The following is a 26,325-nucleotide window of genomic DNA, read 5'->3' as shown; positions in this document are numbered from 1 at the left end:
TTTGTGTCACCGCCCGTTTCTTGGTGCCCGGGTGGTGCCTGTGTTTTCCAGGGTGGCCGTAACAAATCACCACGAACTGGGTGGGTTAAAGCAACAGACACGTATCCTCTCACAGTTCTGGGGCCAGATGCCCCAAATCCAGGTGTTGTGCAGCCGTGCTCACTCCAGAGGCTCTGGGGGGGGGTCCCTCCTGCCTCCTCCAGCTCCAGGGGGCTCCATGATCACATGGCCCTTTTTCCTGAGTCTGTCCAAATCCCCCTGTTTTCATAAAGACCCCAGCTATTGGGATCACCACCCTAGTCCAGCATGATCTCATCTTAAGTTGATGACATCTGCAAAGACCCTGTTTCCAAATAAGGCCCATTCACAGGTAATGGCAGTGAGAACTTGAGCATATCTTTCAGGGGGACACAACTCACTCCGCTACACTTTGCTTTTCTGTTGGTGAATGAAAGAGGTGTCTCCCTGCAGAGATCTCTTACGAGCTGCTCCGAGCGGGGCTCTGTCGGGTTCGAGAAGGATTCAGAGAGGGGACCTGAGACCCCAGCTCTCAGGTGACCGCAGGCTGAGCACCTCGGGACCCACCCCTCCCGGGTCTCCACCCCCTCCAGGGAGTGGACACTGGGGCGGTCATCCCGTGAGGACAGGGATGACATCTGTCTCCTTGGCTGTGTCCCGGGCAGAGGGCGGGTGTCCCCACGTGTCTGCGGAGCCCAGCCCTCTCCTGCTGTAACCCGTGTGTCCAGCCCTCCTCCAGAGGTGGGGATGGTCGCCCCGAGGAGGGAACTAGGTCCAGGGCGTTCAGAACGTGCCCCAGGCCACCTAAGCTAGATGGTCAGCTGCACAGCACACTGTCACCGCCGCCTGAAGCCCTCCTGTACCGCTCACTCCTTTGTCCCTGGAGACCGGGTGGCTCGCGGGGGTCACAGCTAAGATGCCTCAGAGCCAGGACTGGAGCAGCTGCAGCAAAGGCCCTTCCCCTGACTGCAGCTCCCCATCATGTCCCTCCAAACCCCACGACCTCCAACCCACATCCACTCTGTGAGCCGGTCCTCAGACGCACAGCCCTGAGGCCCGTCTCCGCGGCCGCCTGGGCACAGTTCAGCCCAGCAAGACGCTGAGCGCTCGCCCGCCCGTCCCGGTGCCCCCGGCTTCCAGCTCCCAGGTCCTGCGGCCACTCCATCACACGTGTCTGCACGTGTTCAAACATTTAGTCTCCTGCTTAAAAAAAACAAAACAAAACCACTGCCTGGGGCGGAGCCAGCCCAGAGTAATGTCCCCTGTGTCCTGTCCCGGGGGGCCCTGGGACAGAGGGACACTCTGCGTGTTCTCGGGCCCCGGACCCTCTGCTCAGCCCCCGCCCACATACCCCTTCAGCAGGCAGCTCACAGGAGGCCCTGGCCACAGGAAGACAGGATGGGGACGAGACAAGCTTCCCCAGGGGACAGCCACACGGCACCCGCAGCCCCTCAGCCCCAGTACTCACAGCAAGGACAGTGCTGGCGGGGGCCTCAGACCCCCGCCACCACCTGTAGGCTATTTTAGAAGCATCTGCTCTGGAGCGAGCTAAGAGCTGGTGGTGTCCATTTGAAGACATCACTGGTCCCTTTCCGTGTTTTTTACCTGAAGCATGTCTTTGCTTTGTGTAGAATAACAGTTAATAATCATGATTATAATGAAGAGGGAGGGGGAGAGGAGGAGGGAGTGGAAGGGGGAGAAGGAGATTAATTTTCGAAGCTCTCGCTGTGAGCTGGGCACTGAGCATCGTGACATCCTGCCTCCCTAGCACAGCCCTGGGAGGGGGTCTGGGATCGCAGGTGCTAACTTACCCTAAAATGCGTGCAACCACACGCCTGGAAAATCAGCCCATGCTCACACGGGACCTGACAATCCAGCAGTTCAGTCCTCGCGATGATCTCGAGAGAGGCCGGGCAGGACTGACCGTCCCCGCAGGGCACAGGAGGAGACCTGAGCTCCAAGCGGAGAGGCGACTTGCTCAAGGTCTCCAGCCACGCTTCCTGGAAGAAGAGCTCCACTCCAGTCCCCTAGGTCTGTGCTGGAAAGTCGCGTCTCTCCAGCGACTCGCGTTCACAGGTCCACTGGAGTGGGTGCGGCTTTGGGGGTGCGGTGCTCCTGTCCCCGCCCTTCCCGGGAGGTGTAACTATGGGTGAACCTAGCCAGCCACCCAGGAGCCACACCGGAGCTTGATTGTTTGTTCTCGGCGAAGTCAGTGCATTTGCTGTGCTGAATTTGTGGGTCTTGGAGGCATTGGTGTCTGCATTCTGGGATGTCGGGGGTCTGCTGGGTGTGCGTGCACACACACACACACACACACACACACACACACACTCTCACAGAAGTAACCCTGTGTGTATGTATCTCTGCATGTCAAATGCCAGCTCGTTGCTGGATGTCCAGGTAAAGGCACCACCAAGACAGGCTTTGTTGAAATGATGGCAGAAAATATAAATATCTGAAGGAGGAGGAAGGATCCTTGCAAAACCACTTGCTGTAAGACAAAAACTGTGTCAGAAAAGCTTAAACCCAGAAGGACCCTTTAGGAATCACCCAGTTCAACCTCATTGTTTCACAGACGGAGAAACCAGAGCCCAGGAGGCGAGGTGATGTAGGTGACATCATTCAGGACACAGGTCTGTTCCTGCCACTGAGAGCTCTCCTCTCACCCACAGTCCCGTACCTGCCACCCACCCAGGGATCATCACATCTGTGAAGTTCTGTGTCACAAGCAGGGAAGGCAGAAAACAGGAGCGTTCCTTGAAGGAGAAAATTTGGAGGCAGTGAAAACATCATCTTCACCATCACCGTTATCTTTATCATCATCACCATCATCCCACCACCACCAGCATCACTACCATCACCACCATCATCATCATCACCACCACCACCATCACCACCACCACCATCATCACCATCATCCCACCACCACCATCATCATCATCATCACCATCATCATCACCACCACCACCATCACTATCATTACCATTATCACCATCACCACCACCATCATCATCACCATCATCCCACCACCACCAGCATCACTACCATCATCATCACCATCATCACCACCACCACCATCATTACCATTATCACCGTCACCATCACCACCATCACCACCTTCATCATCACCATCATCATCATCACCATCACCACCATCACCACCATCATCACCATCATCCCACCACCACCAGCATCACTACCGTCACCACCATCATTATCATCACCACCACCACCATCACCATCATTACCATTATCACCACCATCACCTTCATCATCACCACCATCATCACCATCACCATCATCACCACCACCACCATCACCACCATTACCATTATCACCACCACCATCACCTTCATCATCATCACCATCATCATCACCACCATCATCATCACATCACAACGATGGTGGCAGTCCACTGGCTCTGTGTCAGGCTCTTTCTTAGGCACTTTACAAACGTCATTTCCTTGAATCATCCTGACAACCAATGTGTGTTATCCCCATTTTCGAAGGAGAAACCTGGGACTCAGAAAATGGCAGGTGTCTGAAGTCCCACAGCTGGTGAGCGGCAGGGCTGCCCTCCTCCACTGCCCACAGTCACAGTTTGCCTGGTGCACAGATCGTGGAGGTGTCTCACTGTGGCGCTGGGCATGTGTAAGGAGGTTTGGGGGCAGTAAAATGAAGCAAAGATGCCTGGAGAGTGAGCAGAGCAGGACAGGGCCTGTCAGCCTTGCAGCCCTGCCTGGGGGTTGGGGAGAGGCCGTGCAGGGGGCTCCTCTGGGCTCGGCGCAGAGCATGAAGCCCCGGGAGAGCTGTTCCCTCCCCAGCCGGGCCCCAGCTGTCTCTCCCTCTCTGGGCCTCTGTTTCTTCACCTGTAAAATGAAGAGGCTGGACCAGACCATCCCCAAGAGTCTTTCTGGCACTGCCGTCCTCGAATGCTCTGTACAATTGCCCGTGTCACATGGTCACACTGTGTTAAGCACAGATGGCTCCCTGGAGAGGGTGAAGTGCATCCTGAAGAGGTTTAAAAGAGAGAAGGGGCTTCAAGTGACAGAGAAGAGAGCATCCCAGGCTGAGGGACGACTGTGTGGTGAAGAATGAAAGGACAGAATTAGACCACTGCGGACGTATGGAGCTGAGGTGTGAGGTGTGCGAACATGAATAAGGCCCAGGGGGGAGACTGATGCACAGCGTGGTATATGCGTGCCACAATCTAAGGGTCTACGAGAAGGCTTCATGGAGGAGGGGACTTCTTGTGTGGGTCTTGGAGGATGAATAAGAGTTTGCTGGGCTGGCAAAGTTGGCAGGAGGTGAAGAAATGCAGAGTGAGGTGGGGGAGATGCAGGGGTGTTTAGGGTGACGTGTAGCAGCTCAGTGTGTCCTGAGTTGGGGTGGAAAAGGCAGAGAGGAGGGAAGGCACTGAGTCCGGGATGCGCTTGGCCCTGGCGGCAAAAGGCCTTGAGTCTACAGCTGAGAGTACGTGTTGTCCTACGGGCACTAGGGAGCCACGAGCAGCCTGTGAGCAGGGGCGTGACGCGACGGAGTCCATGTTTTAGAAAGAACCCCCCCCCCCCGCCATGATGTCCTGGATGTTTCTGCAGTGGTTGTTCCATTACTGACACTAACCCACCTTTGCAACCCTGAACAGCTAGACTCTCGGTAGCAAACACCCTGTGGGGTTGTGCCGGGCCTGGGGTGCCGCTGAGTTGGAGCGGCTGCACTCGAGCCCGGGGAGTTGTGCAGGCTCACCGCGTGCAGGGTGAGCCGGGCACGGTGCCCCGTGTGTTCCAGAGCCTGCACGACACGTGAACGTCCTGTTTATCTGAGTCAGCACCTGGCAGTGACCGCCCCGGAGGGCAGGAACCACTGCATTCCCACCGACCTCGCATGCGCAGGGTACCAGGACCGCGCAGGCAGCGGTCAGGTGATCTGCTCGCCCAAGTCAGGTCTTCGAGGGCCTTGGCCGGGTGACAGCCTCGGCCCAGGTGTGAGCAGGCATCCAGTGCCCACGCCCCTCCGTGGAAGGGCTGCCTGGGAGGTTGAGGAGGACTGGGGGGAGGGGCACCCGGTGGATTGGTGACGTCACCCCGGGTGCTGGGCTGGCCCTGCTCCTGCCCTTTCCGTCCGATGCCGTCGGAAGGGCTGGGGCCCAAAGGGGAGGCGGTGGCTTCGTTTGGTGAAGCACAGGGTTGGGTAGGTGCGTGACTTGCTTTTTGCTGATTCTACAAGATACAGTGGGAAGAGGAAACGGGGCCGCTGACTAGAATGCGCTGCTCGGGTCTCCCTAACGCCTGTCGGGCCCGCCACGTGCACACCTTCCGGCCGGCAGGCCCCATGGTTCTTCCTGCGATGGTGGGCGTGCTGTCCCGCTGTCCGGCCCAGCTCCTCGGCCACACGTGGCCGCTGAGCACTGGGAATGGGGCGAGCACAGCTGGCAAGTGAACTCCTACTTTATTTCACGTGAACACAAACCACCGCCTGTGGCCCCGATGCAGATGGCACAGCTCGGGGGCGGGGGGCCAGGTTCTCCCCGCGATGACGGAGGAGGCCAGAGCGAGGCCGCACTCCCGCGGTTCGCTTTGCCCCCGGGAGGCTCCGTAGCCCCCCCAGGTCCTCCTGAGGAAGGGGGTGCCCTGGGGATGGAGTCCCGGGTAAGCCTTCTGCGCTCTCCGCAGGCTGGCACCACAGGGGGAGGGACGGGGAGCGGGGCCAGCTGGAGGCCGGCAGGCAGGACGTGGCGGAGAGCTGTGGGCAAGGAGTAGTGGTCATGCTGGGGTCCGAGGCTCGGAACCGGGGGGACCTGGGGGTGTGAGGAGCCTGAGGACGCGAGGCCTCTTTGGAGTCAGGCCGCAGCCGCAGGGCCGTGCTTCCTGCCCCCCAGTGTGCAGCCTGGGCGTCAGGGTGGGGCCTGGGCTACCGAGGGTCCACTCGAGAAGGCCTCTCCACTGCCCGCCCTGTGCTCGGGCCCACGTGTTGCCCACAAAGCCCACTGCTCAAGCCGCTGTGCTCGGCAGGCCGCCAGGGAGGGTCCAGCCCTCCGTGGAAGTGTGTCCCGGGTGGACCCTGGTGACCGAGGCCTGGACAGGCAGGGAGGGCCGGGCGATGCGGGAGCTGAACTGATCTTCCCTGGCCATTGTGAAAGGTGTCTGCAGGGCCGGGGCCCTGGGCTCCGCACGTCCCCACACTCACATGCTGGGCTCCCGCTGCCGACGCAGGGGCTGGAGGTGGGGCTCCGGCTGGGAGACTCGGGGCAGGTCCTGGGAAGAAGGGGGCGGGGGGATCACTGTCGGGCTGTCCTGAGTCACGACCACTGTGGGAAACGGGGGCGCGAGATGGGGAAGTAAGTCAGGCAGGAAAGTCAGTGATGGCGGCCATGCGAGGTACCGTCCACTAGTGCTCGCACGCAGCCACGGGGACGGGGCAGGGAAGCCGGGCACAGGGTGGAAGGAAGAGGCGGGCCTGGGCGCGACCCGGAGCCCGCACTGGTGCCGCTCAGCACCTCTGGACCCTCACTGGCGTGGGCGCGGTCCCAGCGAGATGGGTGAGCGGAGGAGATCCTCGCGGGGTCAGCCGCGAGAGGAGCCGTCGGGGACACACTCACAGTACGCGCTTTGCTGGTTCACTTCTCCGCGGATACGAGTGTTCCTGGGCGTCGGCCCTGCTGCAGGCACGGGGGGTGGGGGGTGGCAAGCAAGGGAGCAGGCCCGGCCTCTGGTTCAGGGATCCTGAGTTCCAGAAGAGTAGGTGTGAGCGCGCACACACACACCACACACGTGGGCATGCACACACGTGCACATATACACAGACACACGTGTACACATACTCTCTTGAATATACATGCACTCTCACATAAACGTGTACACACTCTCACACACACTCAAGCATGCACACGCACATACACACGTTGACACATATGTATTCATGCATAGTCGTGGATATATATGCACATTCACATAGGCACATGCACTCTCACATACACATGCTCCTAACATATGTGTAAACACACATCTACCCACACTCAGGAACACACACACCTCCCCTAACACATGCCTGTACACACGTACACACAATCGCATGTGCATGTGTACACACACACTCGGACACACGGTCACACACGCGCACCGAGCTGAGGTCAGGTCACCCACCCACCTACCCAGCGTGTTCCCTCCTATCCTGGCCTCAGTGTTCTCCCCTGAGGAGGCGTCCATGACAGGCATGGCCCCTGGGGAGGAGAGGCAGCGTCCTGACCGTGCCCGGCAGGGACATGCGGGGACATCAGGGACAGCTGTGCCCAGGCCCAGGGCCGCCTGAACATCCACTGGCGTCCAGAGAGGGACCCGCTCCCTGGGCTGGTCCCAGACCCAGGCCCGCCGGCTCTGCACCCAGACGGGGGCCACCTGCCCCTGCAGGCTGGCCCACGCCAGCCCGCCATGTCTCTTCAAAGACCCAGGAGGAATGCCTCATCGCTGACCTTCGCCCCCAGGAAGTCAGAGGGAACTATGGTTGGGGCCATCACAGCAGGTGGCAAAAACGGAAGCACGATTTTTCTTTCACATCATTAAGTGGAAGAAGAGCTGGCTTGTGTCGGGGCCAGACTGGGATGGATCAGCCATTTGGAGAGAAAACGATCCCAGGGACCTTGCCACATTTTTTCTAGAAGAATGTTGGACGTTCTGGTGGCCAGGTATGGAAAAAGAAAACCTCTGTACACTGAAGTCATTCATGGCCAGTGGCATGGAGGCGTTTACACAGGCCAGGCGGTGAGGGCACCGCTGCTCCTACAGCCGCCCCGGCTAAAAGGGCCAGTTGTGTCCGCGCGCCGCGGCCGGTCACCCCGAGCAACACAAAAACACACATGAATGCGCCTTTTACAGCCGGGGCCTTCCTCGCAGGCTCCAGATAAATGACCGACCTGAGCAAAATGTAAATTTGTAGTTGGCCCTCGGAGACATAATTATAGGAGAAAAACAAGGACAGTGGCATTTGGATGGGGGACGGCTGGCTCCTTTCCTGCAGCCAGGATGGGTGTCAGGGGGGCGTCCAGGACGGGGAAGGGGAGGAGGCTGGGCCCGGAGGCCCCGAGGCCCCGAGGCCGGGGCTGCAGGCCACTGTCCGTCTCCTCCCTGCCCCGGGCCTGCCCCGGGCACTGCCATTCCTTGGGCCGAACGCAGTGATCTCCACCCCAGGCCCTCGTTCTGTGGCTGCCCCATGAAAGGGCCCATTCATGCCCCAGGCCGCTGGCTTGGGTTACCTCGGCCGGCCGGCTGGTCTCCGCCACCTCTGTTTTCTTTTCATTAGAAGGATTCCCGTATTGAAGGCCTGCGAGAGGCTGAATTCAGGATGTTCAGGCTGAGAATGTCGGGTGCTGAAGAGCCGCCCGCGGGGCCCAGCACCTCCATGAGCGAGTCGGACTTACGGCGGCGGATGGGGAAACTGAGGCTCGGGCCACGTGGCTGGCAGATGGCGGGGTTGGGGTTGGGGAAACTGAGGCTCGGGCCACGTGGCCGGCAGATGGCGGGGTTGGGGTTTGGACCTGGGCCACCAGCTGCCTGCTGCCCTGCTGGGCGGAGCCCGGGAGAGACGGGAGTCCTGAGCCGGTGGGCAGGGCACGGAGGTCTTTCTGGAGGCGTAGGGGCTGGTGCTGCAAGGAGGGGATTAGCAGAGCTGTCAGGACCTGGGAGGGTCTGCCTCGGGAAGTCCTGCAGGCCCAACCCTCCGCCGAGTCCTGGGTCCCTCGGCCTGGGCTGGACCCCCGCCGGGCCCAGGGGTGTGCAGCCCCCACGTGGGAGAGCGCGGGGCTGTGCGTCGTGGCGTGTGGCGGGAGGGTGTGCCTGTGTCTGCGTGTGACACCCTCCTCGGGAAGAGCACCCTCTCCTCTCCCTCTCTTTGCTCACAAACGGGGCCACTGGGAAGACAGGAAGACAGGCAGAAACAATCGCGCTCCAGGCGGGTGTCTGAGTCACGCCACCGTCAGTCTGGAATGTCTCCTTGGAAAGCGGCTGCCTCTGCTCTGGCCCCACCCGCGCGGCCACCGCTCAGGCCTCCCGCCCTCCCCCTCCCTCCCCCCCCAACCTTCGCTGGGGGACCCACCCCCATCACAGCAGACCCCGCAAAGGCCCCAGACAGCTCATCAAAGCAGCTTTTACGCATGCCTGTTGGGGACCTGAGCTGCACTCGGGCAGGAAAGCTCACGCCATGCTTTATAGATAAAGACTGATTCATTTCCATTTTGTACTTTCCTTAATGTCCTCTAGAGCCTGGATTTTTTTTTTCCCTGATGTCAGGAAGAAGACTTGTAGGTAGGCCCTGCCCCCGGGTGCCTGAAGGGCCAGAGGGGTCATCAGGGTCCCTCATGTCCTGGGACCACTTGCTCCTCCTCCCTTGGACACCGCTACTATGTCCAAGAGCTCAGCCACCCCCGGCCACTGTCTGGAGGAGCTGGGGCTGCCCCGCCGCCCCACGGGTCCTGCTTTGCCCTCCCAGCCTCTCAAATCCTCCCGAGTGGTGGGCATCCCTGTTGCCACCTCCCACACCAGGAGGCAGAAACTCAGAGAGGTTGCTGACTTGCGCAAGGACACACAGCTGGCAGGGCGCAGCGGGGCACAGAGGCCAGGCCTGCCTGTGCCAGCCTCTCTGAGTTCACGGACTATTTGGCAAATTCTGCCAACATTATGTCCCTAACGTGGGTTCCTTGGAGCCCACAGGGACGGTGCACAGGGCACACCTTCCTGGGCAGGTCTTGGGTTCCATATACGTCGATGTTTGCTGCGTCCGTGCCGAAGAGGCTCTTCATGGGACGGGGCCCAAGAGCCACCAAATCCACACTCCCCCATTCACCAGCAGGACCCCTGAAGAAGTGAGGGGCGCCCAGAAGGCATCTCTGTGAGGCTGGCAGCGGGCTCCCAGGGCTCAGGCAGCCGCCTGCCACCATGCCCTCACCCTGGACTCGGCCAGGAGGCCAGCGGCAGGCAGAGGCAGTCAGCGATGGGACAGGCTCTACCACGAACTCCTGTGTCCTTAGATGGGCCCCCTGCTTCCTCCAGCCTCAGTCTCCCCATCCAGCAAAGGGGGCTAAGGAGCCCAAGATGGCAGGTGACACTTGCCGGGAAAACTCCAGGAGGGTTGAAACACCCGACCCGGCATGTCACAGCTGCAGGCCTGGTCCGAGGTCTGAGGTCTCGTCTCCCAGGGACAAGGGCCTCGTCCTCGGGGACCCCACTGGAGAGGACCCACCCTCAGGGCAGGGGTGGGCATCACTTTCGAGGTGGGAGGCTGCCTGGACGGATGGGTGTCCACATGCCAGGCACCGTCAGTGTCAAGCTGGAACGGCCATGTGACACTAACCCCTGGAATTTGCTGGAGGTTTCACTCCTCCCGCCCCTGCTCTGGCTTTGGGTCCGCGGTTTCATTTTGACATCAGGCAGAAGTTAGGGGATGACTCAGGAGCTGACTGGCTCTCCCAGCGCACGCGGGGGGCCCAGGGAGCCTCTGCCCCTTGGGGGTGGCCAGTGGCAGGCAGCGAGGGGACAGACGGGCAGTGGGAGGGCCGGGCTCTGTGTCTGTGACTTTGGGCAGGTCGGGTCAGCACCCCTGCGAGGCTGTCTCCTCTCGGAGAGTGGAGGCTTGGTACAGCTGGGAAGCTTCCAGCTCTGCTGCTTCTCAAGGCAGAAGCTGGGCCTCCCATTGAGGAGACCCTGCCGGCCACGCCCCCTCCACAGAGCCCCACGGGGGTGTCCTGTCGGGCAGCTCTTCCTGGGCAGGGGGCTGCAGCTCCACGTCCAGCTGAGGGGGCAGTGAGGAGGAAGAGGAGGCTCTGGGACCCAGAGGCCTAGATCACTGACCGCCTGGAGGCCGCTGGCCCCGGGGTTTTCACCCTCGGTACTGCCCAGTAATCCTTCGTTTGGGGGCCAACCTGAGCTTCGCAGGAGGTTCAGTAACATCTCTGGTGTCTGCCTGATGGTTGTCATAGCAGCCCCCCGACTGAGAAGCGCTGGGTTTCACGCCCAAGCAGGTGCGCTTGGAGGATTGGGGCGGGGGCTTGGGGGCTGTCCAGAGTCGCCAACCTGGAGTGCTGGGCTCCCAGTTGTGTGGGATGGTGGCCCTGGAGCAGGAGAGGCGCGCCGCGCGGCCTTGGGCGTGTCCTAAGCCCCCCTGTGAGATGGGGAGGGTAGTAGGCTACCTCCTAGGGTAGTCAGATTCATTCACTCGTGCAGCACCTGTGCACCAGCTCTTAGGACTGTGGTCACAGTGGCGGCACGGAGCGAGGCCCTCTGTTGCTTCTACACACTCGTGAGAGAGAGAGCGCTTCTCACACAAGGGGTGCACGGGTGTACCACGCTGGACACACACATACACACACACACACACACACACACACACACGGGTGAGCTCTGAAACTGTGGCCTTTCTTAGAAACAAGAATAGACCCATTAGGAAGGATCAGGAAGGAAATACCTTCTGGGAACTTTGTCTGAGCCAGGGGACCCCCGGCATTAGAAACTTTAGGAAACCAACTGATTGAAATACCGATTAACTGGAGGGGGTTTCTTAGCCCCTTCCTGTGCCGCTTTCCATGGAGAGGGCGATCCCAGGACCCTGAGGCCCAGAATGATGCCACGGAAATGTGAGCTGAGGCTCGGAGCCCCTGAGCGCCAGCAGGGCCAGGAGGCGGGGCCTCTGAGCCCCTAGCCCCTTGCTCAATTCAAGTTTTCAAGACAACTGGCAGGAATTTCTGGAACCTCCTCAGACGCTGTAATGAGCAGCCATAGGAAAATCAGCTTTGATTTGCCGTGTGTTTTAGTTGGTTATGAATTGTACGTGCAGAGCTCAGCGCTCGACCACTGATGCAAAACCGTAGGCCACAGGCGGACCGGGCGACCCATTCCCTCATTTCCACACCCGTGTGCAGGATTCTGGGCCAAAGGCCCTGTGTTACCTATACCTTGCTTTACATAATAAAGGTGTTCCTAAGAGGGTGTGAAACTTGAACTTTGCAGTGCTGGCAGCACTCTCAGGGGGAACGCGGTTCAAACGACTAGTTCTGAAAGGATGCCTTTCTGTAAAGTGAAGAATTCCCCTCAATTTCACTTCTCAGAAGTGCCCTAAGCCCGTGCCTTGGTTTGTCTAAAGTGGGGAGGGGCTGCATCTGTTGGTGGACGCCCCCCGTGAGGGCTGCCCCCTGACCTTGAAGGACCCACATGTCCACACCAGGGACCAGCCTCTCGCTCCTGCTTGCCCCAGGATAGCCTGTGTCACACACACCGGGCTGTGTGGCTTTGGGCAGATCCCTTGCCTTCTCTGGGCCTGGATGTCCTCATTTGTGAATGAACCACTGAGCAGCTGACCTGTTAGGGTCCCTCCGGCTCTAGGGACCTGCATGGTTCCAGCTCCCCACCATCTGTGTTCCAGTCTGGGACAGGCCAGAGGCTGGACGGGGGGGCCCAGAGCCAAGGCACTATGATTTTAGGGACCATCAACTCCCACCTTCGAGGCGTGGAGAGACCTCCAGCTGAAGTTCCCCAAGCAGGTGCAAAGCGACAGTGGTGTGCCCCCCCCCCCCCACCACTGATCCTCCCCGCCAGAGGCACAGGGGGAAATGTTTACCGGGCAGGTACCAGGTGAGGGCTGGAGAGGAGGCCCGGTGGGGATGGAGACAGGGGAGCGATTGGAAACCACATGGGTACACTCACGCCACCAGTTTGGGAAGTCGTGCTAAATCCAGCCTTTGCCTCTGAGCAGCAGCAAGCCCTGCCAGTTTTGGGGTGGGCTGGCAGGGGGCCTGGGCAAGGTTTGCTGGCTTATGTACCTTTCCCATCAGGACCCCCATCACTAGGGTGGATCCCCCTGAAACAAATACCTAGGAAGAGCGGTGCTTAAAAATAGCGGGGGGGGCGGGGGGGAGCAAAGTTTGTAACTGAAGCCGCCGCGGTTGCCTGGGGGCAGACCCCACGGCCCTCCGGAGCACCCAGCCGGCTGCCGGGAGCTTGTTTGGAGAGGACTTGGCCCGCGCGGCCCGACCTGGGAAGCGGGTGGAGGTTGCTTTCCTCCTTTCCCCACCCCGCCCCGGAGGGGCAGAGCGCTGCGCGGCCCGGGCGGGCCTGCGGTCAGGGATGAGGACTGCGCCTCCGCGCCGCAGAGCGCTGCGCGCGGGCCGGGCGCCGGCAGCCGCCGCTGCCGTTCCGGGAGCTCGTTCGCATCCGCCAGCGCGGCGAGCGGCGCGGGGCCCTCGGAGCGGGAGGTGAGTGTGGACGCGCCGCGCCCCGCGCCGCCCGCGGCTCCCGGGCAGCGGCACTAGCTCGGGCGGCTCCGGAGGGACTCGGGGCTTGGCCCCCGGGGTCACCTGGCTGCCCGCTCCCCGCCGCGTCCCCGCGCCCTCGGTGGCGCGCCCCGGCGGGGCCGGACGGACCCTCCCGGCCCTCGCTGCTCCGCGGCCCGGCTGCCCCGACCTCGCTCCCGGCCCGGGACGTGCAGCGCCGCAGACGCCAGGGCGCGCCGGGGGCTCGGCGGGGGCCGCGGCCGTGCCGCCTGGCCTCAGCCCTGTCCGGCGCCCTTGACAGAGCTTGGGCCAGCTCCGCGGGACACTTTGCAAAGTGCAGCCCAAGTGGCCGCCGAGCGGTGGGTTCCGGGTAGCTGGGAGCCGCCGGGCCGGACTGCGGGGAGCGGGGGCCGGGAGGGGGGGCGCGAGCGGCCGTGGGCCGGCCATTCATTTCGGATCGCAGCAGTTGGTCCCCGAGCTGGGCCGCTGCCTCCTCTGGGTCGCCCCCGGGCGTGCTGGCCCCGTGGCACTCGGACACTGCGGCGGAGGCAGCGCGCGGAGCGGGGTGGGGTCTTTCCGACCGGGGGGCTCCGCGCCGCTGTGCTCCTGCGGGGGGAGGCCACGCGGCGCCCCAACCCGGCCCGCGCCCCTGGCTGGCTTGGCGCGCCGAGGGAACCGGGCCAGAGGGACCCGTGGGGACGCGGCGCCGCACGGCGGCGGCCGGAAGGGAAGGCCAGCCGGGCTCGAGGGGACTTACCGCGGCCACCAGACCCTGCCCCTGCACCGTCCGCCCGGGGGTGGGGGTGAGGGCAACGGGGTCGGAGGGACAGGCCTCTGGGTGCAGCGGCGGCGGTGGGGGGCTCCTGCGCCGTGGCAGCTGCTGAGGCCTTTAACCCTTTCCGGACTGGTGCTTGAGCGGACACTATTTGCTGTGTAGGGACTGTGCCACGTGTTACTGTGTTGATCCTCATATCATGAGCTAGGTGGTGCCCCATATTCTAGATGAAGAAACTGAGGGCCAGAGAGGTTAGGTAACTGGGCCAGCGCAGCACAGCTAGTGAGCAGCAGTGGCTGATAGCCCCTCTCCATTCCATCAGATGGACTCCACGTCTGCCTCTTGGTTGAGGAAATGTGCATTGAGCCCTCTCAGTGTCCCACAATGTCCCAGGCATCCCCTGACCCAGCAAAGACCACTGCCTTCCTGATAACAGGCAAGGTAACAGGCAAAATGCCGGGGACAGTATCAGACAGGGAGCTGGTGGGGGGGAGGTGGGGCGGAGTTACAGTTTAAGGAAGGACAGCCAGGGCCACCTCTGAGAAAGTGGCCTGGGAGGGCATGCCCTCGTGTACCTTGTGCCTGGCCTGGCAGGTCCGGAACCACGGGGCAGAGCCTGCCAGGAGCCTCCCTGTGAGGAGGAAGAGGGGGAATCCTGTTTGAAGAAAATAGGAAGGCCAGGCCATCTCGAGGGGGACCGTGGCCCCTACAGCGTCTCAGCCTGGGAAGCAGTGTCTCAGCCTGGTGAAGCATGTGTGGCCCCGCACCTGAACCCCTGGCTGGCTGCCACCCCGGGCAGTGTGGAAGCAGCAAGTCCCAGGATTTCAGAGTCAGAGGGAACTTAGAGGTCATGAACTTCAACCCCCTCATCCGGGCTTCGGTCTCCACCAGACCCTGCCTCTGGGTCACCGACTCTGCTTGAATACCCCCGGCGACGGGGAACTCACTCCTGTCACAGCAGCCAGGTCCCACCCCTGAAATCCGCCGAAGGGTTCCAAGAAAGCTCTGCTGCAAGTAGAGCAGAAAGCCTCCTACCTGTGGTTTCTGTCAGCTCCAGTCCTGTCATCCGGGGGCAGCACACTTGGGTTAACTCTCACACGCGGTTGCCTCTGCAGAATGTTAATAGAGAGATTATGTCCCCTGTTAGCCTCCTCATTTCAGGGCCTGCGCCTTTTCCAACTTAACTTCCAGGCCAGGCACCTTCCCGCCTCCCTCCCTGGGAGAAGGTCAGCGGGTCTCCACCTGGCTTCACATTTGTGAGCACCAGGGTGGCCGGGAAACAGAGACCTGCCCTCACCTCCTTTCTTCTGGAACCTTGCAACCATTGATGGTGCCAAAGACACATGTGCTCCTGGACATCGGTTCACACTTCTGCTTCCTCCAGAGCCCTGAGACTTCCGAGCCAAGCCCCACCCCATCCCTGTTGGTTTTGACTGTAAGAATTCAGTTACCCTCTGCTTCCTCATCCAAAAGGAGGGGCTGAGAGTGAGGGGTAAGGCAGTGCAGATCAAGAGCGCAGGCTCCAGAAACAGCTGTCCACGGGCTGTGTGGGCAAGTCACCAGGACAGTGGGGGACTTCTCAGGGCGTCATGGGACAGGCTGAGGGACAGAGCGCCGGGGCACAGGCAAGCATGCCGAGTGGGCAGATGCTGCGTGGTTACTGCCCTCGGGGCCACGGAGACTCCGAGGGGTCTGTGGGAGGGGTGTGGAAGATGCAAAATACTTGAAAGGGTGCGAGGTGCCAGCTGCAAGTCCAGGACAGAGGGAGGTTGTAGGGAACCATCGTGCAGCCAAGGCAGGACGCAGCCTGGGTCCCGGTGGGCCCCGGCTGGCCTGCCCACCTTGGCTTTGGTTCATTGTAGATACGTGGTGGGGAAGAGAGCTGGGAAAGTGCATGACCAGCCCACTCTCCTGCCCGCTGCAGACAGAGCTAGAGCTGGAGCCCAGCATTCAAAGACAGCCACGGTCCAGCCCGTCCTCTCCCGGACAGCCCTCCTGGTCCATTCAGCATCCAGGACGCTGGCTCCTGCTTCCCACCTCGCGGCCTGGACACCTGGCGTCCTGTCCCCCATCTCCACCGTCCCACCTTCCCCATCAGGACACCCCTTCCTTTGTTCGGCCCGCAGTCCTTCTGGCACCCCACCTGTCATCACCTGTGGGCCTGCCCATCCCCCGCTAGACTGTCCCCCATGAACAGGAAGGTGATGCCGTGCTCAGAGCTCTGTCCCCGCCAAGCCGTGCCGTGCACACAGCACCCCTGGCGGGGGGACTTTCAGGATTCTATTGCCAACCTCGTTCTCTGATGGAATTGGGGGCTGAACTGAGCCTGGTGGAGGGAGGAGGGTGGGGGCGGGGTGAGCTCTGTGAGACATCCTTGCAATTGCCTGGGGCTAGTTTATCCTCACCTTTCACCTGGTGGCCATGGCTGGGGTGGCGGACGCCGTCCTCAGGGACTGATTGCAATCTTGTACGTCACTCAGCCCCACCATTTCCCTGGGTGGAAAGAAAAGTAAGCCTGTATGGTTGGGCAGGTTGTTCAGTGCACAAGGCCGCCGAGCCTGTGCTCTGCTCAACAGGCCTCCCTCCGCACACCCAGGCTGCGTCCATCCTGGGGGTGCCTTGTCCTACACACCCAAAGGTCCTGGAAGCGTGAGTGGCGGCCCCACCGTAGCCGTGTATGCCCTGCACGGGCTGCTTTCTTTGCTCGTGAGGACTGCGTACACAGTGCCGTCGCGTGTGCACCCTGGAAGCCGCCCTCCAGCAGGGCTGAGGCCTCTGTCATTTCTGACTTGGGATTCCCTCCTTCCTCCTCGGGTGCTATCCAGCGCTTCGGCCCCTCAGCCTTCTCATGGGTCCACGTCACTCCTGCAGATGCCCCCTTGGACCGGGTCTGCCAGGCCAACTTGGGGAAGGGTAGGCGGCAGGGTGGCAGGCGGGGGCCGGGCCTGGCTGTGGCCTGCACTGCGAGTTCCTGCCTCCAGATGGTCTTTAGCGCCCGCGGCCCCGCCCCTGCGCACAGCCGGCCTGCGGTCACCCGGCCTGGCTCCCAGTGGCCAGAAAGTGAGATCGGTGTCTGCCCTGGCAGGACTTCGGGGGCCGTGACCCCGGCGTCAAACTATAGGTTTCCTGCTCATTACTCACCCCAGTTCTTGTCAGGATTGAAGTGGTCTCTTAGAATTACATCCTTGTCTAAATAAAGCTGGCTTTTTGAAGGACAGTTCCAAATATAAGCTCCCTTTATGACCGTGGGGAGAGCCTGGGGATGGAGAGGGCTCCCTCCAGAATGCGGGGCTAGCCTGGGGGACCCTGGGGGCTTACCTGCCACACCCCGACACCGTCGTCCCAGGCCCCCTCCCCACCCCGTCTTCCCCATCACCCAGAGCTAGAAGCAAGAGGGCACCACGGCCCGCCGCCCAGGAGCTGGCGGCCCAGCTGTCCTTGCCTCCCCCAGAGGGGTCCTCACACCCACAGCTCTCACCCTCCCACGTAGGGGTGGGCGTCACTCGAGTGAAAAATGGGTTTGGGGGGAACTCAGAGCCCTGGGTCAAGGCCCGCTCAGCCTCCCCAGAGGCCGTGACTAGGCAGTGGCCCCCTGGGGGCCCCAGTTTGCATCACAGAGAGGGCCAGGGGAGGTGGCCTTCAGGGTGCTCGTCTTCACGCAGCTGCCTGGCCTGGGCTCGGCCACCCACCTGTACCCAGAGTCAGCAGCCCGTGGAGGAGGGAGGAGTGAGGGACCACACAGGTGAGAGCAGGTGGATGGGACAGGGCCCCGGGAACAGAGCCTCCTGCGCCGTCTTCAGCCCCCTGGTGGGCAGGCAGGCGGGAGCCAGCAGCCGGCTGTCTGCTAACAGCCTCTGTCCTGACTCTGGGCTGCTCGCAGGCCGGCGTCCCAGCCAGCAGCTAAACAGAATCCACATTCATGAGCGGCCCTTGAGTCTTCCCGAAGGCCCGGCCCGCCGCCCTGCAGAATGTGACCATTGCATTTTCTGAATTCCTCCGGGGTGGCCGGGCCAAGGTGGCCATGTGTAAACGGGGACTGCTTCTCTGGGCCCTGCATGTGGCCGGCCGGGCGGCGCTGCCCTCTGGGGACGCTGCAGAACAGGGTCTCACTGGGTTCCTGGCTAGGGGCGGGGCCGGGGGGTGGTCAGTGGGGAATTGCCACGGCCGTGGCTGGACGGGGCGAGGGAGCCAGGATCAGGTCCTGGTACTGGAGGAGGTGGCCCCATCGGCGGAGGCTGCGGCGCTGCGGGCTAGTGGGCGTCTCGTGTCCTACATCAGCCCTACTCAGCAGGAACCTTGTTTTTAAAAATATAAATATAGTTCATGTATCATAAAATTCACCCTTTTAAAGTGTACACGCCACCAGTGGTTTTTAGTGTGTTCACAAGGTTGTGCAACCATCACCACCGTCTTGTTCTAGAACATTCTCATTACCCCAAAAAGAAACCTGGTACCCACTGGCAGTCACTCCTGCCCCTCCCCCAGCCTTGGCAACCGCTAAGCTACTTTCTTTCTCTATGGATTTGCCCATTCTGGACGTTTCACATGAGCGAAACCACAGTGTTTTTCTTTCCATGACTCTCTTCACTTGGCGTGGCGTTCGCTGGGTTCATCTGCATTGCAGCCGGGATTGAAACTTTGTTCCTTTTTAAGGCTGAATAGTATTCCAGCGTGTGGACGACCACACTGTGTGTATCCATCATCCGCGATGGACACGGGCACTTTCACCCTTGAGCTGCGTGATGACTCTGCTGTGAACATGCGTGCACAGGCGTTTGTGTGGACGTGTGTTTTCGTTTCTCGTGGGTAGACATCCGTGGAGTCACGTGGTCACTCTAACCTGTCCAGGAGCCGCCGGACCGTTCCGCACTCCAGCTGCACCGTTTCCCGTTCCCGCCAGTGGGTAAGGGGATGGGGACCTAACCTTCTTTCTGTGGACAAGGAAACTGGGGCAGGGAGGCAGAGGCGCTGGCTTGGGCTCACTTGCCAGGAAGAGGGGCCCGGATTCAACCTCTGCCTGGACGCAAAGGGGAGACGGAGGCAAAGAGTGGCTGTCATGACCCCGAGGCCATGTCTTTAAGGACAGTGTTGCAGGAGGCTCTGTCCTCTGGCCCCTGCCCCTCCCAGAGGCATCTCCCCTAAAGGAAAGGGAGGCCAGGTCCCCTTGAGGCCAGACCCCGCTGCTCTGCTAAAAATGTAGGGTTGCTTGCCCTTCCCCCAGCCTTCCCGAGAGGTTTCTTCCCAGGGTGACTGTGCCCTCCGAGAGGGACCAAGCACATCACTCAGGGACACTGGCTCTGAATGGACACTGTTCCCAGGAGATGCCAACATCGCTTGCTGAGGTCAGGTGACCTATGGAGTGTTAGCTCAGGTCCGTCCCAGAGTGGGCCCCGTAACCTGTTCCGTGATGATTTCCGTGGTTCCAGAGCACACGATCAGAAAAGACAAGCCCAGGAACTAGCGGAGTCCACGGTTCTCACCCCAGAGAGGTTACAACACTTGCCCAAAGCCCACCCAGCAGAGCGCAGTCAGAGGGGTCGAGGGCTGCGGCCAGGTGTGCCCTCCAGCTCCGTCCAGGGTCGTGCCCTGCCCCGGGCACTCCCAGTCTGGCTCTCGCCAGGCACGTCACGCTTGGGCACAGCACAGGGAGCGAGGCGCTGGGGCCCAGTACCCCGACCCAGCAGGCTGGCTTTTCCTTAGCTGTGACGTGCGGAGACTGGGGAGAGGTGGGGTCCTCCCCGGCGGCCGCAGAGCGACACCCCTGCGTGCTGGGCTCCCTCTGTGCTTCGCGCCTGCGTCTAGCAATCAGTCTCCTGCGCGGGACTGCCTGGGCCAGGCTGTGCTCCAGGCCTGGGCCGCTGTGACCGGGCCACCCCCTCCGTCCTCCTGGGGGCAGCGACTCCAGGAAGGGTGCGAAGGGGGCGTCTGGGCGGGATCAGGGGAGGCCGGGAGGAAGAAGGTGTTCCAGGGGCCGATCCTAGAAGGAGGAGAGCAGGACCAGGGGAGGCCGGGAGGCAGCACGGGCCCGGCCAGCCCCCGCCCTGGGGAGAAAAAGGCGAGGTGAAGCGGCCGCCTCCCTCACACAGCTCAGAGTCAGGGCGGGGATGCGGACCCGCCCTGGTTCTTACCGCAGCCTTCTTTGTCCCAGGGGCCCGGGGACCGACGCGAGAGCAGCCGCGGGGAGGGTGACGCCCTCGTGGGGCCCCCCTCCAGCAGTCACACTGCCGCTCAGTTGTCGGGCTGGTCTGCACCACGATGGGAAGGTGGGCACTTGGCAGGTGACAGGGCGGCGGCCAGTGCCGGGTCCCCGTCCCCCGGGAAGCGGGCCCGCTGGTGCCGTTTTACAGGCGGGGGAGCTGAGGCACAGAGGGAAGGGCCAGGCCCCGGCATCAGGACCCCGAGGGCCTGGGCCCGGCCAAGGGGCAGGTCAGGCCGCCAGCGCATCCGGCCCCCCTCCTGGCCTGTAGAGCCCATGAGAGGCCGGAGCTTCGCTGCCCGCACCCCTGCCGTGCGGGGCTGCCTTCAGATCGAGGGAGCCCGAGACCAGGGCCTGCCCTCATCGCAGCTTGTGGCCGTGTGCAGCCGTCGGAGCAGGGGTGTGCGTGTGTGGGGGCGTGTCTGTGAGCGTGTGCCTGTGTGTATTGTGGGGTGTGCACGTGTTGGGTGAGTGTGCACACGAGTGTGTCACGCGTGTGGGTACATGTGAGTGCGCTTGTGTGCGTGTGGGTGTGCACATGTATGTGCCTGTGTGCACATATGTGAGTGTTGTGTGCGTGTATGACATTGTGTCATGAGTATTGCATGTACACATATAATACGATATAACCAAAGTACACAGGTAAGTTTAAATGCTCTAGAAACTACATTTAAAAACAAAAAAAGAAACCGGTGAAATTAATTATATTTAATACAGTATGTCCAAAAGGCCGTCACTCCAACATGGGATCAATACAAAATCAGTGAGGCAGTTTAGGTTCTTGAGGTCCGGCGTGTGGTCGTGGCCACCGTGCAATGCTGGTCTCCAGGTGCCCTTCAGCTGTGGAACCCCTGACACCCACCCCTAGCACAGGGCCCCTCCCCCATCCAAGCCCTCCTCACCCTTCTCACCTGCTTCCTCCAGGAAGCCTCTCCAGACTGCACTTCCTTCTCTGGGCCTCAGTCTCTCAAGGTGGGGTTTGTGACCCTTGAGCAGACTCCCGTCTCACCCAGGTCTGCTGAATCAGAACTGCTAGAGGAGGGCCTGGGGTTTGCATCTTCATAAGCTCCCCTGGTGACTATAAGGGGAGTACCCACGTTGAAGTTCAAGACCCTCTTAAGCCCTTATCTTTTTGTCCCTAGATGCCATGTTCTAGGTACGCTGGACAGCAGCTGTGCCCACGCACACCACTTCCTTGCTCACCACCATATCCTTACACATGCTATTTTTCTCTCTTTGGGATGTATGGAAAACTTCTATTCATCCTTCAAAACCCACCTCTAACATTGCCCTGCCTTTCCTCTGAGACGGCTTCCCTTCCAAGGGAGCATGAGTCCCCTCCTCTCCGTTGCTCCTTCTTAATTCTGCCCTGCGCACAGTGGTTTCATGTCTCAAGTCCCTGGTGTGCTGGCACCCGGTGCCAGCTCCTCTCTGAGCTCCCGGAGTCTGGCCAGGCCCCAGCATGGAGCGGCCTCTGAGCATGGATGTGGAATGAATCCGGGCGTGCGTGGGTGGGTCGGTCTCTGCAATCTCAGTAAACATCTGGCCACAGGGCCTGGCAGGAAGCTGACCTCGAGGGTACCACTCGGCTGGCAGCCGTCTATAAATACATTCTAAACTCGGACCAGCCCACATGCATTCCTGCTCCCCACCCCGGAGTGCCCTCCCAGCGGAAGAAAGGCAGTCGGCGGCCCTCCAGGCCTGGCCGGGGTGGTCGCTCCTGGCGAGCGGGAGCGTGCCCGCTCCAGGGTCAGCTCAGGGCCCCCGAATCCGATTGTTATCTGAACAAGCTCACCGGCAGGCCAGTGCCCCGGCTGCGTCTCGCTCTGAGAAAGGCTCCCCGTGCCGGCAGCGTGCTTTTCTTGGATGTCTAGGCTGTGTTTATGCCGGGCTGGTGCCTGGGGAATAATTAAAGCCTCAGAGGCTCCGGAAGGGCCTGCCTGCTGTTCGTAGGTGCTGAATCTGTGTGTGCAGGCCTGAAGCCTCCTGTGCCGTGTTGCCCGGGACCTGTTGAGCAAGAGCTTGAGGCTGGTGTTCAGGTGGCTGTGAGCTGAGCCCCGCAGGGCCCAGGGGACCCCGTCGTGTAGGGCAGGACGAGGGTCTCGGGAAGGGTCAGCCAGCCTGGGGTCCTCAGTGTGTCCCCTCCTGGGCCCTCAGTCTCCCCACTCGCCCCGCGGCACAGCTGTGCCTCCTGGCACAGGGGTGCAGACCTGTATGGCCGGCAATCGGTCTGCAGGGGCTTTGCCAGCCACGGGCCAGGCCTGGTGTGCGGCAGCGGACATTGTTCCACCAGAAGGTGGAGTGGACGCCATCTGGCAACCAGGCGTCTCGGGCAGGTGCCTTCAAGAGAGGTTGTCAGGCCCTGAAGTGTAGAGCAGCGATGGGACCTCAAGAAAGCAGTGCCATCGAGGGAAATGGGGCACAAGCCACAGGGACCGCTTCTGATTTTCTGGTGGCTGCACGAGGAAAAGCAGCAGGTGGCGTGAACTTTCGTCATGTGTTTTATCTAGCGAGCATCTCAACGTGTCGTCTGTAAAAGTGACCAGAGCGCCATTTCACATTCTTCTGGGCTCATCTTCGAAGGCCGGGTGTGGGGGGCGAGGGGGAGCGTGGCTGCGTGCGCTCAGGGCAGCCTGGGGGCGGGGGGAGGGGGTCGCGCTCCCATCCCAGCCCCCTCGGGTCATGCCTGGCGTGTCCTGGAGCCCCGCTGTGCCTGGTGGGTCCGTGGCCCCGGAGGCCAGGGGACATGCAGGTTCCAGTGGGTGAGTGACGGAGACTCGCGGTGTCCTCGGGGACTCAGGGCTCAGGGACTCCCGGCGTCATGGTTTACATGGGGTCTCCGTCCTCACGGACAGCCGTGTCCACCCCGGGCACCCAAACCTCTCGGCCTGCCTTGCACCTGCTCCCGCCCAGCCCCTCCCTACTCCCCTGGATGCCACCTCGGCCCGGGCAGCCTCAGGCTGGCTCAGGCGGCCCCCACAGGACTGGATCAGCCCTGGGACCCCTCTACCTGGGACAGACTCTGCAGGCAGGTCCTCAGGAAGTTTCGGAAAGGAGGAAGTTTCTCTGTGACTACAGCCAGCCAGTTAGGAAGCTCTGGAGGTGGGTGGGTAGACACATAGACGACACATAGGTGCACAGGTTATTGTACGTGATGTATTATTGTACGTGATATATTGTTACATGTATAACACTGTACATTATATAGTGTTGTATACAGTGTATCACACTCAATATTTAATTGTGTGCAGGTATATATGTAATGTTATATAAGTTGCACATTTGGGTTACTGGGATCCTGTGCTGTTCCATGTACCACGTGCCAGGCACCGTGCTAGGATTTTGCCCAGATGATTGGTGTTCCTCTCACTGTACCCCTCCGGGCAGGTAATATTAAGACACTATAATTCCCATTTGAGGCTCCGAGGCTGCAGGGACTCGTCCGAGGTCACACACCCAGCAAGGGGTAGGGGTTGGAACCCCGATGTCGGTTCCAGGAGGCCGTCTGTCCGTCCCACCATATGGCCCCCACCACCAAGAGCACTCACTGCCTTGAGACTGTCCCTCCCCTCCGGACACCTGTCCCCGAAGGCCACGGCCCTGGGCCGTCCCAGGTGGACTCTGCCGCCTCAGCCCACGCTGGTCATCTTGCTGCCGGCCGAGGCCCCTCCACCCAGGCCCCCGCACGGGCGGAGCCACCCGCAGGGATGTCTGCTGTCCGTCTGCTCACTTTCCGTTCCCGTCTTACACCCCACTCTGGGTCCTTTCTCCTCGTCACCCCACTTTTAGCTTGACCGCATTCTTATGCATTGATTCTCTTGAGTACAAGTGACAGAACGATTCCTGATTGGCGTGCGGGGTTGAGAGGGCCCTGGGATGGTCAGGTTCCCGGGCAATGCCTGGGAGGCGGCCTCTCAGCCACTTGGCTCTGCCTTTGCTGCACTGGCCTCACAGGAGACCCTCCTGAGGGGGGCAGAGAGACCCCCCTGGCTCAGGCCTCTGTCCCACCCGCCAGCCCAGCAAAAGGTCCTGGGAAGCCTCTCCTTGGTGGATTCGTGACTCCCGGAGACTCCTCGGTCTCCATGGCCTGAGGATGCCCTCGGGCAGGTCTGTGTTGTGCACCCGCCCCCGGACCCGAGGTGGGAGCGGCCCTCCCAGTCTCATGGCCTGGGCCTTTCCCCCGCCCATCCTCCGTCCCTCATCACAGGGTCTGCCCGCCCCTCTCCCGGCTGCTGGGGAAGGGAGGGTGAGGACAGGGGGAGGTGGGCAGATTTCAGGGTTCTCAGGAGGGGGGGAGGGCAAGGCTGTGCGTCTTCCTAAGTCAGTAAATATGAGTCCGAATATTTATTTATATAGGTATCCTGTATGTATGTGTGAGACAGATAGATGGCGGATGGATGGATAGATAGATAGATAGATTCTCTCTGTGAGATTTCTTTTAGACGTGAACCAAGGTTTCAGTGGCTACAAAAGTTGGAAACCCCCAGGCTAAGACGACCTCAGACCCCTTGTTCCAGACGTCCCGGCATCCTGGCATCTGGGCGTGACAATCGAGAGAGGAACCTGGCCCTCACCCCCGAGCCTCCCGTTTGGGGCGCGGGCCCCTGGGTGTTAGGGCTCCTGGACCCTGGGGCATAGGTCAGAGGCATCTCTGTCCTGGCCGGGTTGGCGCATGGCAGACGGCGCCGCTTCCATCAGCACACTGGACAAAGCTGAGTCAGAGGAAACAAAACAGAGTCCTCAGAAAGCGCTTTCTATCAGCAAATAAAGACAGTGCTGGAGGAAGTGAGTGTCCCCTCCCTCGGATGAGGCCTTTGATCCCTGCCCCTCCCGCTGCGGAGTCCGAGGGGCTCCTACAGTGACCGCGGGGGGGAGCGAGAGGGGCACGGGGCCCTCCCCTCACTTCTCACCGAGGTCCCCCTGCTCAGGACACATCTGGGTGCAAAGATGCGTTCGTTGGGGAGGAGGATGGGCTGGCCGGCACCCCGAGGAAGGGAGACAGGAGTTCTGCACATGAACTTGGATCTGCATCCTTGGCAGTAGCCCGGAGCGTCTGGGACAGGGGTTGTGAGCAGACGGTCAGGCGGGATCCAAGTCGCTTTCCCACAGGAAAACAGTCATTTTCATGGGTCCTGGGACACAGCTGATGGTGATAAATTTACAACAGCCGTCACTGGTCTGCACTTACTGTGCTGAGAGCTTGAGTTGCACCATCCTGTTTAATCCACTCAACACCCCACTTAGAGAAGAAAGCTAAAGCTGAGAGATTTTGAGGACTACAGCTACCCACTGCTCTGTAACAAGCAGCCCCAGCCTAGGGGATTCACACAACTGCAGTTTATCACTTTTCATGATTCTGCAGTGCTTCTGCTGGTCCTGCCCCGGCCCCTCAGGGGGCAGCACTGGGTTGGTGGAAGGCCGGCTGGTCCCAGCTGGCTGTGCTCATGTGGCTGGTGGTTGGTGGTTTGGGCAGAGGCCAGCTCAGAACACCCCAGCCAGGCAGCCCTGTCTCACGGGTGTTCCTTCCCCAGGGCTGGGCCCAGGGCCACCTGAGTGGGAGGGCTGGACCGTGCCCACAGGCCAGCAGGAGCACTGGGACCCCAGGGGCAGGGCACCCAGGAGGTGGGAGCCACGTTCCAGTCCCCCGCCCCGCTAGGCTCTACGTGACACAAGCATAGGGTGGCCCCAAACAGTGCTCCCCACCTCTCTGGACCTCGCTTCCTCAGTGAGGAGCTGGGGGTTACGTCATCGCTCCTGCTCACAGATCAGCGTGAGAATCCGCCCAGGCGATGGAGGTGGCAGCTTGGGGTGAATGGAGGGTCCAGGTGAGCTGCTCCCGTCAGCGCCTGCCGTCGTGGCCATCGCTGGGGAGCCCGGAGCCATTGGCCCTCATGGTGGGAGGGGACGGGGGCACCAGTGGACGAGCCTGACCTCCAGGGTCCGCACACCCAAGCCTGGGTGCTGCCCCAGCCTGCGGCAGCCTTTGAACCTCAGCACCCTCGTGACCCCAGCTTCCGCCGGGGTCTGGCAGCTCGAAAATTGGCTCCATTCTCCAGATGGGGAAACTGAGGCCGCACCTGCTGG

The 26,325-nt window shown here is 61.3% G+C and overlaps 2 protein-coding genes across 13 annotated transcripts in view; one reads left to right on the top strand and one right to left on the bottom strand.

The window, feature by feature from the left end:
- Positions 1-26,325, top strand: part of ZNF469 (zinc finger protein 469) — a 284,463-nt gene that overhangs the window by 214,277 nt on the left and 43,861 nt on the right. Inside the window, exons 1-2 of one of the 7 annotated variants that reach the window (XM_082368703.1) lie at positions 12,930-13,252; positions 18,699-18,948. The exons of 4 other annotated variants lie outside the window; for them this stretch is intronic. The gene's annotated coding sequence lies outside the window, so the exon portion shown is untranslated. Of the gene's footprint in view, positions 1-12,929; positions 13,253-13,544; positions 13,630-18,698; positions 18,949-26,325 lie in introns of those variants that run through there. 2 more of the 7 variants (XM_082368701.1, XM_082368707.1) reach the window with 2 other exon arrangements.
- On the bottom strand, positions 4,900-16,691 carry LOC309617085 (uncharacterized protein). 6 transcript variants are annotated; one of them, XM_082368734.1, is made up of 6 exons: positions 15,343-16,691; positions 15,081-15,154; positions 14,621-14,676; positions 6,617-6,740; positions 6,205-6,325; positions 4,900-5,760 (listed from the first exon to the last, which is right to left on the bottom strand). In XM_082368734.1, exons 1-6 carry the CDS (start codon positions 15,388-15,390, stop codon positions 5,467-5,469), a joined length of 717 nt encoding a protein of 238 aa, XP_082224860.1. In that variant the 5' UTR covers positions 15,391-16,691; the 3' UTR covers positions 4,900-5,466. The 6 variants fall into 6 exon arrangements, 4 of the variants coding, with proteins under 4 accessions (XP_082224860.1, XP_082224861.1, XP_082224863.1 ...); XM_082368735.1 differs by having other exon boundaries at positions 4,900-5,648; XM_082368737.1 differs by lacking the exon at positions 14,621-14,676 and having other exon boundaries at positions 15,333-16,691.

The sequence above is a fragment of the Balaenoptera borealis genome (genome assembly GCF_965194805.1).
Source record: "Balaenoptera borealis genome assembly, chromosome: 19".
Lineage (NCBI taxonomy): Eukaryota > Metazoa > Chordata > Mammalia > Artiodactyla > Balaenopteridae > Balaenoptera > Balaenoptera borealis.
The sequence above is the reverse complement of the archived record's forward strand: the minus strand, read 5'-3'. Positions and strand labels throughout refer to the sequence as shown.